The sequence below is a fragment of the Rhineura floridana genome, chromosome 3, assembly GCF_030035675.1.
Source record: "Rhineura floridana isolate rRhiFlo1 chromosome 3, rRhiFlo1.hap2, whole genome shotgun sequence".
In the NCBI taxonomy this organism is placed as follows: domain Eukaryota; kingdom Metazoa; phylum Chordata; class Lepidosauria; order Squamata; family Rhineuridae; genus Rhineura; species Rhineura floridana.
The window spans coordinates 9735487-9751044 of record NC_084482.1 but is presented as its reverse complement, the minus strand read 5'-3'; the positions used below and the strand labels follow the sequence as shown (position 1 = coordinate 9751044).

Here is a 15558-nt window from a genome sequence, read left to right as displayed (position 1 = left end):
TTATAATATGATTTAAGAGACAGGATTGTTATACATTGTAGACCTATAACTGATTTGATCTGTGACAAATGGGAAGTCAATATTTTACTTTTTATTTTTTTTTTTGTCTAACTATTTTTGATTTTGTTTTTTGTCTTTGAATGTTTTATGGTTTTGTTTTGTATGTTTTATGAAAATCTGAATAAAAATTATTGTAAAAAAAAAAAATGATATCGGCTGTTTTATTTTCAATACATTTCCGAATTATCCCTAGCATGGAATTTGCCTTTTTCACAGCTGCCGCACACTGGGTCGACATTTTCATCGTGCTGTCCACTACAACCCCGAGGTCTCTCTCCTGGTCGGTCACCGCCAGTTCAGACCCCATGAGCGTATATGTGAAATTCAGATTTTTTGCTCCAAGATGCATAATTTTACACTTGTTTATATTGAATTGCATTTGCCATTTTTCTGCCCATTCACTCAGTTTGGAGAGGTCTTTTTGGAGCTCTTCGCAATCCCTTTTTGTTTTAACAACCCTGAACAATTTAGTGTCATCAGCAAACTTGGCCACTTCACTGCTCACTCCTAATTCTAGGTCATTAATGAACAAGTTGAAAAGTACAGGTCCCAATACCGATCCTTGAGGGACTCCACTTTCTACAGCCCTCCATTGGGAGAACTGTCCGTTGATTCCTACTCTCTGCTTTCTGCTTCTTAACCAATTTCTTATCCACAAGAGGACCTCTCCTCTTATTCCATGACTGCTAAGCTTCCTCAGAAGCCTTTGGTGAGGTACCTTGTCAAACGCTTTTTGAAAGTCTAAGCACACTATGTCCACTGGATCACCTCTATCTATATGCTTGTTGACACTCTCAAAGAATTCTAATAGGTTACTGAGACAGGACTTTCCCTTGCAGAAGCCATGCTGGCTCTGCTTCAGCAAGGCTTGTTCTTCTATGTGCTTAGTTAATCTAGCTTTAATCATACTTTCTACCAGTTTTCCAGGGACAGAAGTTAAGCTAACTGGCCTGTAATTTCCGGGATCCCCTCTGGATCCCTTTTTGAAGATTGGTGTTACATTTGCCACTTTCCAGTCCTCAGGCACGGAGGAGGACCCAAGGGACAAGTTACATATTTTAGTTAGCAGATCAGCAATTTCACATTTGAGTTCTTTGAGAACTCTCAGGTGGATGCCATCCGGGCCCGGTGATTTGTCAGTTTCTATATTGTCCATTAAGCTTAGAACTTCCTCTCTCGTTACCACTATTTGTCTCAGTTCCTCAGAATCCCTTCCTGCAAATGTTAGTTCAGGTTCAGGGATCTGCCCTATATCTTCCACTGTGAAGACAGATGCAAAGAATTCATTTAGCTTCTCTGCAATCTCCTTATCGTTCTTTAGTACACCTTTGACTCCCTTATCATCCAAGGGTCCAATTGTCTCCCTAGATGGTCTCCTGCTTTGAATGTATTTATAGAATTTTTTGTTGTTGGTTTTTATGTTCTTAGCAATGTGCTCCTCAAATTCTTTTTTAGCATCCCTTATTGTCTTCTTGCATTTCTTTTGCCAGAGTTTGTGTTCTTTTTTATTTTCTTCATTCGGACAAGACTTCCATTTTCTGAAGGAAGACTTTTTGCCTCTAAGAGCTTCCTTGACTTTGCTCGTTAACCATGCTGGCATCTTCTTGGCCCTGGCGGTACCTTTTCTGATCTGCGGTATGCACTCCAGTTGAGCTTCTAATATAGTGTTTTTAAACAACTTCCAAGCATTTTCGAGTGATGTGACCCTCTGGACTTTGTTTTTCAGCTTTCTTTTTACCAATCCCCTCATTTTTGTGACGTTTCCTCTTTTGAAGTCAAATGTGACCGTGTTGGATTTTCTTGGCAATTGGCCATTTACATGTATGTTTAATTTAATAGCACTGTGGTCACTGCTCCCAATCGGTTCAACAACACTTACATCTTGCACCAGGTCCCGGTCCCCACTGAGGATTAAGTCTAGGGTTGCCGTCCCTCTGGTCAGTTCCATGACCAACTGGTCTAGGGAATAGTCATTTAGAATATCTAGAAACTTTGCTTCTTTGTCATCACTGGAACACATATGCAGCCAGTCTATGTCCGGGTAGTTGAAGTCACCCATTACTACCACATTTCCTAGTTTGGATGCTTCCTCAATTTCATATCTCATCTCAAGGTCTCCCTGAGCATTTTGATCTGGGGGACGATAGATCGTTCCCAGTATTAAGTCCCTCCTGGGGCATGGTATCACCACCCACAGCGATTCTGTGGAGGAGTCCGCCTCTTTTGGGGTTTCGAGCTTGCTGGATTCAATGCCTTCTTTCACATATAGAGCGACTCCGCCACCAATACGTCCTTCCCTGTCCTTCCGATATAGTTTATATCCAGGGATAACCGTATCCCACTGGTTTTCTCCATTCCACCAGGTCTCGGTTATGCTCACTATATCAATGCTCTTCTCTAAGACCAAGCACTCCAGTTCTCCCATCTTGGTTCGCAGGCTCCTAGCATTAGCGTACAGGCACTTGTAAGCAGTGTCTCTGTTCAAGTGTCTTTGGCACTTGTGGTTAGGCCTGTGGTAATTTTGCTCTTCTGAATTTATATCCTGTGACCCTGCTCTCACCATGCCTACTTCTAGGCCTACCCCTTTTAAAATTTCATCATTTCTTTGGTTTTTATCCCAGGGGGGAGGTTTATTCCGAACCGGACCTTTCTCAGCTCCTGTCGGGTTTCCCCCCTCAGTCAGTTTAAAAGCTGCTCTGCCACCTTTTTAATTTTAAGTGCCAGCAGTCTGGTTCCATTCTGGTTCAAGTGGAGCCCGTCCCTTTTGTACAGGCCCGGCTTGTCCCAAAATGTTCCCCAGTGCCTAACAAATCCAAACCCTTCCACCCGACACCATCGTCTCATCCACGCATTGAGACTGCGAAGCTGGGCCTGTCTGGCTGGTCCTGCGCGTGGAACCGGTAGCATTTCAGAGAAAGCCACCTTGGAGGTCCTGGCTTTCAGCATCCTACCTAGCAACCTAAATTTTGCTTCCAGGACCTCACAGCTGCATTTCCCCATGTCGTTGGTGCCAACATGCACCACGACCACTGACTCCTTCCCGGCACTGTCTACCAAACTATCTAAACGACGGGCGATATCCGCAACCTTCGCACCAGGCAGGCAAAACACCTTGCGGTCTACACGCCCATCACACACCCCACTGTCTATGTTCCTAATGATTGAATCACCCACTACAAGGATCCCTCCACCCCCTGGAGATATATCCTCGGCACAAGAGGATAGCTGCTCATCCCCCAAGGAATGGGTCCCTTCTAAGGGATCGTTTCCCTCTTCCTCAGCTGGATGCTCTCCTTCCCCGAGACCATTGTTGTCCATGATAGCAGGAGAGCTATCATCGTTGGAGTGGGACACAGCTATAACGTCCCTGAAGGCCTCCTCCACACACCTCTCTGCCTCTCTCAGCTTTTCCAGGTCCGCCACCTTGGCCTCAAGGAAATGAAGTCGTTCCCGGAGAGCCAGGAGCTCATTGCACCGAGAGCATACCCACGACTTCTGTCCAACAGGCAGATAGTCGTACATGCTGCAGGCGGTGCAAAACACTGGAAAGCCCCCACACCCCTGCTGGCTTCTTACCTGCATAGTTTTGTTTAAGGTTTATTACGTCAATGGGTTGGAGACTGCGGTTTAGTTGAGGTCAGGGAACAGACGGGCAGAGTGGGGGGCCCTGGCCTCCCCGCCCTGCTGCCGAACTCGCCCTGCTGCCGAACTCGCTCTGCTGCTTAACTCGCCTTGATGCTTCATCAGCTGGGGCTCCCTCTAGCTCGTGGAGCAGGCTCGCTTGCTAGGGTGCTCTGACTTCATATGTGTGGCTGGTTCCTCCCAGCTACTGCTGCCAGCCAATGATGTGTTCCTTGAGGCTGATGGCTATCAGCTGGGGCTTAACTCTTTAGTATTCTCTCAGGCTTCCTTCCTGAGTGAGGGGCGGGGCTGTTTAAGCTTTTGGCTGCTTTTAATCTCAGCAAGGGGCTGCGCCTTCCAGGCAAGTCTCTTGTGTTTGTTGTTTTCCCACCTAGAACAGCCTGACCTTTCTTTAACCTAGGGAAACAGAGCTTGCGGTTGTGTTTCAGGAAGGCTGAAAGTTGGTGGGGCAGGGCCCCGTGCGCCCTAATGGACCAGCTGCCTCTGCCGCCCCCTTCTTTCTGTTGACACTCCTTCTAGTAGGTAAGCAAGGGCAGGACGAGCCTCCTAAAGGATCTCACAAAGTCATGTGAACCTTGGCTGAGTTCCAGAGGTGTGCCAAAGAGCCTGTATAAAAGCAGACGGGACACCCTCACCACCCATCTTCACATCCCTTGTGCTGCAATGATGAAGGCTCTTTGGCTGTTGCTCTTGCTCGCCTGTCTCCTCACCGCAGGAGAAGGCACAATCCTCAGGCGCTGTCAGCTGGCTCAGGACCTCCAGCAACTGGGGTTAGACGGCTACGCTGGCTACAGCCTGGCCAACTGTGAGTGTTATGGACTGGGCAAGCGTTCTGAAATGGCAGGGCCTTCTTTTGAGAGCGGGGAAGGGGGCAGGACTGTGCACTGCTCTTGGGGGATTTGATCTACGGGGTCTGCCTGGCCATGGGTCTAACTGTAATCACAGGGGAGGAGGGAATATAGCCTCCCTCCATATTTTCATAGGTAAATTGGAATGTGCTGCATTGTGTGTTGTGCTGTAAGGCTACGGGAGTATGGTGAGCCCCTGGGACACAAGGCATCCCTCGATGAGTGAATGAGTAGACTGGGGTGAAGAGGATGGTGGTGAGGCTAGAGGCAATTCCTTGACAACAGCAATGATGATGGATGAAATCTGGCACCATGACTTCAATTCCGACTTCGTTGTTCTTGTTGATTTCTCTGTATTTTTCCAGTACTCTGTCCTGGATCCCTTCTATCATATTTCACACCCCAAAGAGAGCCAGTGTGGGGTAGTGGTTAGAGTTTGATGGGGACTGGAGAGACCCAGGGTCAGATCCCCACTCAGCTATGAAGCTCACAGGGTGGCCTTAGCTCGGTCATTCTCTCTCAGCCTGTCCTGCTTCCCAGGGTTGTTATGCAGATAAAATGGATGGGGGTGGAGAGAACCATGTATGCGGCCTGGAATAAAAACGATGGGATAAAACTGTAATAATCATGATAATAACGCTACACTGGTCAGGCCCTGCTATAGGTTAGGGGTGGGGAACCTCTGGTCCATGGGCCAGACTTGGCCATATGTGACATCAGGTGTAGAGCAGGTAGAGACGTGGCTGCCAGGGCATAGTCAGAAGCCTTAGAGTGCACTCCCAATAGTGCCTTTGCAAGGGAAAGCAGACTGTGATTCTACTGCCCATCAGCTGGTGGGTGGAAGAGCTAAAGCCGGCTGGATCAGTTGTGCAGGGCTTGAAAAGTGCTTTAAGGAGGGGTTCCCAAGCACCTAGCAGCCAGCTGATTGTTTGGTGGGAAGTGCAACACAAAGCATTTTGCCAGCCTAATGCTCAGTGCTTCCCAGCTTGCCTTCGGGCACTTGGGAACCACTGCACAAAAGATTTTCACAGGTGAGTAGGACAACCCTCCTGCCAGTCATCTGACATCATAATGACATCATATGACCAACCGGTGGGTTGTTCTGCTCTTCTGTCAAAGTTGGTCTGTGGGGGACCTGGCCCACAAAGCCAAGAAAAGATTCCCCACCTCTGGATCAGGGCCTCCACCCTGCTCCTCTGGCAGCTCCCAGAACCCTCCTGGGGGGAGTGGCCTAAAACTGGACAAGACCTCAGAGGAAGAAGAAGAATCTATTGCTGGCCCTACAAGGGCTTACAGGGTTCAAAATCGAGTGCCCAGATGCAAAAAGAGGAGATGAAGAGGTGCAGAAGAGGGCGTTTCAACAGGAGTTAGTTCACATGGCAGTTCCTGAAACCCCCTCTTTTACAGAACAATTAAAAGGTGGAGGAGTTCTGTCTTCCTTTGCATTTAGCTATTCCATTTACTCTCCGGAGATATCTCTCAAGGTGGCTGCAGCTTTACAGAAACCAGTGCACCCTGACTGGTCTCTCACATACACACCCACCTGCTCCAAACCTACCAACGCCACACCCAGGACCTCAGCAGCAGAGGTGGCAGCGGTGCTTTCAAGTGGAAGCCCAGAACCGGACATGCAGTGACCATCTGGTAGCATGAGATCAAGTGTCCCTGAGCCCTACTTGTGAGGAGGAAGCCGGGCTCCTCAGAGGCTCTGGAATAGGACCCCACTGACAGGGCAGGAAAAGGATGAGGCAACAGCACTAGCTGTAAATCTGCTTGGTCTGGGCTTAGCTGGTGCTGAAGCAACACCTGGTCTTGCTGTGCTCTTTGGGCCTCCTTGCTGGACAGCTCCCTGGCTGCCCTCAACACCCTGATCTCTGAATCACCAGACAGCTCCCAATAGGGCAGGAGTTTGAAACCCGGGAGGGGGGGAGATGCAGTGGCAGGAATGGGACCCCTGCTCCAGCATGTCTGTGCTCAGCAACAGTCTGATCCTGTTTCCTCTTTCAGGGGTCTGCATGGCATTTCATGAGAGCAGCTACAACACCGCTGCCACACATTACAACGACTACGATGGCAGCACTGACTTTGGGATCTTCCAGATCAACAGCCGCTACTGGTGCCAGTATGGCAACGAGCAAAGTTCTAACATCTGTGGAATTCAATGCTCTGGTGAGATCTGGCTTCCGCCAGAGAAATTTGTTTATCTAATTCAGCAATTTATTTATCTATTTAGAGATTTATCTATTTCCCAACCAGTGTGCCTCCAGATGTTGTTGGACCACAATTCCCATCTTTCCTGACCATTGGCAATGCTGGCTGAGGCTGATGGGAGTTGTGGTCCAACAACATCTGGAGGCACACTGGTTGGGAAAGGCTAATTCAAAGATGGGGAACTTGTGGCCCACCAGATGTTGCTAGACTACAACTCTCATCATCCCTGCTGGGCATTGGCTGTGGTAGCTGGGGCTGATGGGAGCTGGGAGTCCAACAGCATCTGAAGGCCCATAGGTTAGCCACCCCTGATCTCAACTGTGGTGCACACCACCACATCCGTTGCTTCTGGGAGGAAGAAAGGCCAGGTTGTCCTTCTTCATCCTGGAAGAACACTCTGCAGTTGCTCTTTGCAGGTGTGGAGGTCACATTCCCAAAGCTAAAACAAAAGGAGGGTCATTCTGGGTAAGCAGCATACCTTGACTTGCTTACTCATAACTGGATCTGGTGGCTGGCTGGGAGGACCCCAGTCTCCTCAGACCCCAGTCCTCAGATATCCATGATGAGCAGGAGCGTGAAGACCTCCCAGCCAGCGGAACTCTGGTTCCTCATGCAGCTTGCTAGAGACACTTCACGAGACATCATGGGGAAAGTGATCCCCTCTTTCAAAAGAAGCTTACCTTTCCTCTCGACCAGATCAGGAATGGAGCACAAAAGAGCAACCTCATTCAGGATTTGGTGCAAGCAACACTGTCTGTTGCCAGGGTACCAAAATGAGGTTGCGGGTATGAACTCCATGTAGAACAGAAATGCCATCATCCCATCATCACTGCTTTTCCATGCTGGAGGAAGCCACACCTGTTGTATTTCTGCCTGCCATGCAGCTTTTACCATCACAGGAGCCATGCCAGGTGAGAAAAAAAGAGTGGCAACCATGGGTGGGTCGGGTGATATTGTTTGGCCCTCTTTACATCCCCTTTGTCACCCTGAAGCAGCTCCAGTCCTGTAGCATTCCAATAGGGACCCTTCATGTTTGTCCTCTATTGGTTTTCCTTGCAGAGCTGCTGACAGACAACATCGCTACAGACGTGGCTTGTGCTAAGATCGTGGTCACCGATTCAGAGGATGGAATGGGGGCTTGGTAAGAGGTCATCAATGTTGGGGGAAGGGATTAACTGCCTTTCCCTGGCAAGGTGAAGCACTGCAGAAAGCCATGTGCAGTCACTGCAGGAGAACAAGGGCACACTGAAAATGGACAACAACTTGTAACACCATTGTGCTCAAACTGTGAGCTGGGGAATACAGAGACGCCATTAGAGAACTGCTAGTATGTCACCAGAAATAAGGGAATTCAATCACTGAAAGGCTTTTCTGCGTCCAAAGTATATACCTCCAAAGGAGATGCCGTATCTCTGTATGATTCTCTGGTCTTGTCTCCTTCCAAACAGCTTCCATTGGAGGCAGGTGATTTTTCTTATATCTGCATCTAGTATGACCAGTCAATCATCCCCAGTACAGAGAGACAGCAGAATTACTCTCCCTGCCATTTGTTTGTGAAGAATATAAATATTTATATCCCACATTTACATCATATCAGGGTAGCTTACAACACACACACACATTGTTGTGTGTGTGCATGTGATACACACTGTAAATATTTTTGAAAAACAAAAATAAGTGACAGATCTCATGCAATGTCCACCTGGCAGCATAAGACCATGTGTCCCTGAGCCCTACTTGTGAGGAGGAAGCCAGGCTCCTCAGAGGCTCTGGAACAGGGCCCCAGTGGCAGGGCAGAAAAAGGATGAGGCAGCAGCATCTGCTCGGTTTGGGCTTAGCTGGTGCTGAAACAACACCTGGTCTTGCTGCGCTCCCTGTGATTCCTTGCTGGACAGCTCCTTGGCAGCAGATAAAACAACAGGTCGGCTCAATACATTCCTCAGTCTGGCAGATCAGACACCTGCTAAAACAGAAATTCCAGCATCTAGGCGGCAGAAGGATTTGAAAAAGGGGGCCAAAGAAGCCTGCATTAGCAGGGAGTTAGGAAACCACACCATTGCTCCATCTAGCTCAGTATGGTAGCAGCTCTCCAGGGTTTTTGCAGCCCTGAATGGAGATGCCAGGGATTGAATGTAGAACCTTCTGCACGCAAAGTCCATTCCCCTCTTCCATAGCCTTCACGCAGCCACAGAGAAGGCCCTCTCTGGCATCTCATCCACTTGTACCTTTATCACTGGGGGGATGTGAAGGGGAGCCTCTCCTGAAGATCTTAGCAAGCAGGCAGGTTCATATGACAGGAGCCTAGGGATGGGGAATCTCAGGCCTGGGGTTTGAATGTGGCCCTCCAGGCCTCTCCTTTCAGCCCATCTCCCTTGACTATGCCCCCTTCCCCAGCCACATCCCACACTGGCCCTGCTCCACACCCTCCTCGAGGGCTTTTGCCTGGCTGGAATGTGTTTTTGAACTGTGATAATGCCTCTCACTTGCCTGGATGGAGGGATGTTGAGGTGGGGTGTACATGTGGGCTATGTAGAAAACGCTGACTTTTCTCTGGCTGGAATGTAGCCTACTGTACATAGGTAAGAGTCACACCCATTGCCCCACCTATGTTTGCCTCTAGCCCCACCCACTCTTGCATGTGACCCTCAAAAAGTTCCCTGTGCGGGAATGTGGCCCTCGGGCTAAAAAAGGCTCTTCATCCCTGCAGGAGACTGTTCTTCGGCGTCTCTGTATGAGTGATTGCTGTGGGCTCATTTCCCTTCAGTGTGAAAGCATGCAAATCAGTGACTCATATGTAAACATAGGGGGTAGACCTCTTAATTCTTGATCTTATACACTCTAAAAGTAAGACTTTACAGGTATAAGAGTGAAGCACACCTCCAGTTTTAATTTCTGGAAGAAAAAAAAGCATGTCTCAGCTAGCAAAACTTTGGTTAATGCTGGTGTAACGTTAATCATAGAATAGAATCATACAGTCATAGAGTTGGAAGGAGCCTTGTAGGCCATCGAGTCCAACCGCCTGCTCACAGCAGGAAATCCACAGCTAGAGCATCTCCCGCAGATAGCTGTCCAGCCTCTGCTTGAAGACATCCAGCGAAGGGGATCCCACCACCTCCCTAGGCAGTCGGTTCCATTGCCGAACTGCCCTTACTGTCAAGAAGTTCCTTCTAATGTCCAATCTGAATCTACGCTCCTGCAACTTAAAACCATTAGACCTAGTCCTACCCTCTGGGGCAGCAGAGAACAAATCTGTACCCTCCTCTATGTGACAGCCCTTCAGGTACTTAAAGAGTGCAATCATGTCACCCCTCAGTCTTCTCTTCACCAGACTGAACATGCCAAGTTCCTTCAACCTTTCCTCATAAGACTTGTTCTCCATACCGGCTATCATCCTTGTCGCCCTCTTCTGAACCCGCTCTAACTTGTCTATATCTTTCTTAAAATGAGGTGCCCAGAACTGAACGCAGTATTCCAGATGAGGCCTGACTAATGCGGAATATAGTGGGACTATTACTTCCCTCGACCTGGAAACTATAGCTCTGTTTATGCAGCCCAAAACTGCATTTGCCTTTTTTGCTGCAGCATCACACTGCTGGGTCATGTTCAACTTGCGATCCACTACAATTCCAAGGTCCTTCTCACACGCACTACTGCTAAGCCGGGTATTTCCCATCCTGTACCTGTGCATTTTGTTTTTGTGGCCTAAATGCAGAATCCTGCATTTGTCTTTATTGAATGTCATTTTATTAATTTCAGCCCAATTTTCTAGTCTATCCAGGTCCCTTTGGGTTTTATTCCTGTCTTCCATTGTGTTAGCTATCCCTCCCAGTTTCGTATCATCCGCAAACTTCATAAGGCTTCCCTCCACTCCATCATCTAAGTCATTGATAAAAATGTTGAAGAGTATCGGCCCCAGGACAGAACCCTGTGGCACTCCACTTGAGTCCTCCTTCCAGTCCGAAGCAGAGCCACCGACGACCACTCTTTGAGTACGGTTTTCCAACCAGTTGTTAATCCACCTGACAGTATTTCCATCTAGTCCGCATTTGACTAGTTTGCTAATCAAAAGGTCGTGGGGGACTTTGTCAAACGCCTTGTTGAAATCTAGATAGATGACATCTACAGCATTTCCACCATCTACTAAGCTAGTGACCCGATCAAAAAAGGAGATGAGATTAGTTTGACAGGATTTTTTCTTGACAAACCCATGCTGGCTCCTTCTAATTACAGCATTGTCATCTAGATAGTTGCCAATGGACTCTTTTATTATCCGTTCTAATATCTTTCCCAGTATTGAAGTCAGACTGACCGGCCTGTAATTCCCCGGATCTTCTTTTTTACCCTTTTTAAAGAGCGGGACGACGTTTGCCCGTCTCCAATCCTCTGGCACCTCTCCCGTTCTCCAGGATTTCTCAAAGATGATGGCAAGAGGTTCCGAGAGTACATCTGCAAGTTCCTTCAATACTCTGGGATGCAGTTCATCAGGCCCTGGAGATTTGAACTTATTTAGGTTAACTAGGTATTTCCTGACTATCTCCTTATCAATCTCGAACTGCAGTCCCGACCCCTTACTGAGATTGCTACTGATGCAAGGTTGCACACTGTTCCCTTTTTGGGAGAAAACGGAGGCAAATAGGTGTTGAGCAGTTCTGCTTTTTCCTCGTTATCTGTCAACATTTTGCCATCCTCATTGAGCAGCAGTCCCACCGTTTCCTTGGTCTTTCTCTTGCTTCGAACATATCTGAAAAACCCCTTTTTGTTGTTCCTCGCTTCCCTCGCCAGCCTCAGCTCATTCTGGGTTTCAGCTTTCCTTACGCTATTCCTGCAAGCCCGAGCCGCTCGTCGGTACGTAGCTCAAGAAAATGGAAGGAATAAAGTCCACCCCGAGTCAGGTCCACACCATTTAAAGTACAACTGCAGTTTGTTAAGGGTGCTGGGAATCTGTAGCTCTGTAAAGAGAAAACTGGAGTTTACATGAGTCTTTGGGGGAAGTCATGTGCTTTAAAGATGCTCTGAATGTGCTTTAAATATATGGTGTGTGGATCAGTTGCTGCAAACTCAAGCTGGCAGTATGGAATTGTTACAAGATAGTCATGGCAGCTGCCCTCAAAACACTGATTGGTGACAAATTACTTTTGGTGTGATTGGCTGGTTCCCACCCCTACATAACATTTGGTGCAATCGTTTGCTCTGTTGACGAAGCACTCAAGGCAGAATCAGGGGCTCCTTGCTCCTCTTGTATATAAGACTTATACTGTATTGAAGGCAGTGAGGCTGCTGCCATTTCTCCTCCTGTGGCTGTCCATCTTACCCAGCTCCATACATCTAGTCTTGCTACTCCATCTGATTGCTGGATACTTTGGGCTCAACTTTTCCCCCTCACCATGACCTCCTATTATTACTCATGCTGAATAGAATTTGTCAGATACTGTATCTGATCTCACTGAGACTTCCAGCTACTGACGCTGTTCAATACCACATCCCACTTGAGGGTTATTTCCAACCTAGAAGAGTTAAGAACATTACAAGAGAGTTGCTGGACCAGGCTAATGAACAGTCGAGTCCAGCCTCTTGTCCTCTCCATGGGAAGCCTCTAAGCAGGACCTGAGTGCCACAGCAGTACCCCGACTTGTGATCCTCAGCAATTGGCATTCATGTAATTCGGACATTCATTTCCCAACATGAGTTTAAAGTGGCCCTGACATGATGTGGCCATGGCATGGTGCAAATCAGCCCTCATTGTGGAGTAAAGCAAACTATATTTATATCTAAATGTCCAAAGGAGAAGTGATTATGAAGGCTGTGACTGCTGTGAACATGTATGCTTGTCTGTCCGAGTTGTGACATATTTGGAAAACCCAGCACTGGTACTTTGATGGAAAAAATTTAAACGGGGGGGGAAATAGTGGCACTCACCAGAAATCAGTAGTCACTTGATGACACAGTTCAGGGCTAGTTTAAATTTGTAGCAATGTGTGGCAAACAAAAGGTTTCTTCACTGGGCTACTGTGCCTGTGAAACTGTGTTGTGTTTCATTTTGCACATGTGGCCCGTGAGAATCCTGATCATCTGTTAGATGAGATTAATATATGCTCTTTAACACATGTATTTTAGATAAGAAAGTTTCACATAGGTGAGAGAGATACCAATCAAGTGGTAGAAGGAGGAGTGTTGCGAAGGGTGTGCTTCTTATCTGTTCTTTCCCCCCCCCCCAGGGTGGCATGGAGAGCATATTGCCAAGGTCAGAACCTGTCTCAGTACGTTGAAGGATGCAACGTGTAGAGAAACACCTTCCCCTGAAGTTGGCTGGGATCCTAGAAAACTGGCTCCCCTTCAGTTATGATCTGGCAAGAAACAGTTCTACTCAATCCCAGAAATAAATGCAGTAAAATATAGCAATGATCTGTTTTGCAATGTCATTTCACCACCTATCCTTGCGTCGGAGATGGGAGCACCTTTGGAGGGATTGTTCCAAGGATGTTCTCTTGGGTTCTTTGCTAGGTGCTGAAAGACTGTGGGACCTATTTAGGTTACTAAGGGCTCATCCAGACAACTGCAAAATGTGTGACACGCCCTCTATGTGTGTTCATTATTTTTCGGTCATCCAAATGACGTCTCGTGCTGTTACACATTTTCACGGGTTAAATCCGCTCCTTGCAATACCGGCAAAAATGCGATTTGCTGTTTAAAATCGGGAATCATCCGCTGTGCCTTCAGGAGTTAGGATGCAATACCGCAGACTTTACAGCTGATGGGCGGTTCTTGGGCATTTCCCCTTGCCCCTTCTCCTCATTCCAGCCAATCACGTATCTGCACTTTTGCACATGTGTGAGAATAGGCCCAGGAAAATTGAACCAATCATCACAATGGTGGGGTGTTGAGGGGGGTCTGCAACTACTGCGCAGATGCATTTTATTTTTTGCCAGCCTGCGAACTGGGCGGCCGCTCTGGGTGAGATCTGCAATGCACAGCAAGCGAGAAAGTGCGGGTGGTCGGTTTCAGCCTGCCTCCGGAAAGCTTTGTCAATTTCATTCTACTTGCTGGGGTTTTTGCTTCAAATCAGAAAAGCATACATTCATTTAAGTGTAATATTGCAAATACAAACAAGAAAAGGGCTGCTGGTTGGTTTCACGCCTGCTCCAGAAAGCTTTGTCAATTTCATTCTCCATGGGAAGGAAAGGGAGAAGGGGGGGTGACACATTTCTTGCTTTTTTGGAGAAATAAGTGCAATTGCCAGCGTGTGTATCTCCTTAAATATCAATAAAGGCAGAAAAGCATACATTCATTTAAGCATAATATCGCAAATACAAACAAGGCAGGCGTGAAACCGACCAGCAGCCTTTCCTTCCAAGGCGAGAACTCCTTTACAGCTATATTGTGCTTAGTTGCAAAGGGGGAGAGGAGCATACATCATTTTTTTGCTGACCAATTGGTTGATAGGTGGAGGCTTTAGAGGCGGAGCTTGGAAAAAGTGAAAAGAATGTAGGGGTCTTACCGCTGCAGGTGCAGGTGCAAAAAAGCATTTTTTAAAATTGGGAAAGAGCGAACTAAAAGGCAAAGTGAGGACTATCAGATGACAAACCGAATATGGAAACCGTGGATTATCCCACTCCGTTTGGATAAGCCCTAAGTTTCAGAGATGTGAAGGCCTGGGGAAAAAACAGGGGGAAACCCAAATTTTTCCAGTCTTTTTCTGGGCCTTCACATTTCTGGTTCCAAATGACCTGTTTACCGAGCACTCATTCTGATTTGTTCTCAGAGAGGTTAGATGATGTTGTGCTAAGCAATTGTTATGCCTCACTTTCCCATGCACTCTTCCATCACTTTCCTTACCACAAAAAGTCTGATTTATTTTATTTTATTTTGATGTGGGCCTGCTGCACTTCTCAAGACTGTCAAATCCACTTTAATTGCATCATGTTAATAATTGCACAATAATTTGCAAATACGCGCTTAAATCCCACCTGCAAGATCCTGACAGTAGACTCACCCCTAGGCTCAGGGCCAAATTAGAAGTGAAATTATTCATTATCTAACCCTCATATGATTGTTTTTTATTTTTAAATAAATGACAGGCACTGTTAGTGTGAGGAGTGTGTGCTGGATTGGGATCGTGATGTGGGGAAGGAAGAATTTAACTGCCCCTCCCGTACAATCCCAATCAGAATTCCCCTGCTATTTGAAAAGGAAGGAAAGCCTAAGGATTCTGATATGGATCACGGCAAAGTCTTTGGCTTGTCCTTCCCCATGCCTGCTAGTTATTTTAGAATAAACCATAATGCAAGGGCTGACAATGTGATTAGTATCACACCTAGTTTGTTCCTCAGCTATAATGTCACAATTGCTTTTCTGTTTAGCTGTCAGTGGATGCAGTCATGTAGCTGGGGAGGGGGGGGACAAATGGAGGCCCTGTACCCCCAGCTGTGCTTTGTTCCCCCCTGAGGATTTTGGGGGGGAAATTGTCATTTTCATTTGTGACATGGCAGACAATGACAACCTCCATTTAAAAAGTGATAGCTTGTTTTAAGAACAGAAGCAATGTAAGAATAGGACCCTCTGAAAAAAATAATTGAATAAGGCAGGGCAAGTGCACAACAAAAGCCTCATCTGGGAGAGCCCCAAATGTCTGCGCACTCAAGACTTTCCTTGACTGAGGGTGGATTTTTCATGATCACAATCACCCTCTCATTATTTAGGTGATCCTGAAAAAAACAGCCAGTATAGTAACATGACCTTGTAGAATTAAATACTAGAACTTTGTATTATGGGTTACAGTTAGACTCCATCCCTTGGACTT

General features: G+C 47.1%; 2 protein-coding genes across 2 annotated transcripts in view; both read left to right on the top strand.

Annotated features, from left to right (window-relative positions):
- LOC133379310 (RNA-binding protein 3-like) overlaps nt 1-15558 on the top strand; it is a 158988-nt gene that overhangs the window by 48837 nt on the left and 94593 nt on the right. The window lies entirely within an intron of this gene.
- On the top strand, nt 4233-13142 carry LOC133382024 (lysozyme C-like). The gene is made up of 4 exons (XM_061621678.1): nt 4233-4507; nt 6558-6719; nt 7821-7902; nt 12977-13142. Exons 1-4 carry the CDS (start codon nt 4366-4368, stop codon nt 13041-13043), a joined length of 453 nt encoding a protein of 150 aa, XP_061477662.1. The 5' UTR covers nt 4233-4365; the 3' UTR covers nt 13044-13142.

Bases quoted from the DNA above. Each gene is read 5' to 3' on its own strand.
- LOC133382024 (XM_061621678.1), top strand. From the start codon at position 4,366: ATGATGAAGGCTCTTTGGCTGTTGCTCTTGCTCGCCTGTCTCCTCACC. The intron at 4,508-6,557 runs GTGAGTGTTATG...TTCCTCTTTCAG, and splicing joins TGGCTACAGCCTGGCCAACT to GGGTCTGCATGGCATTTCAT. The intron at 7,903-12,976 runs GTAAGAGGTCAT...CCCCCCCCCCAG, and splicing joins GAGGATGGAATGGGGGCTTG to GGTGGCATGGAGAGCATATT.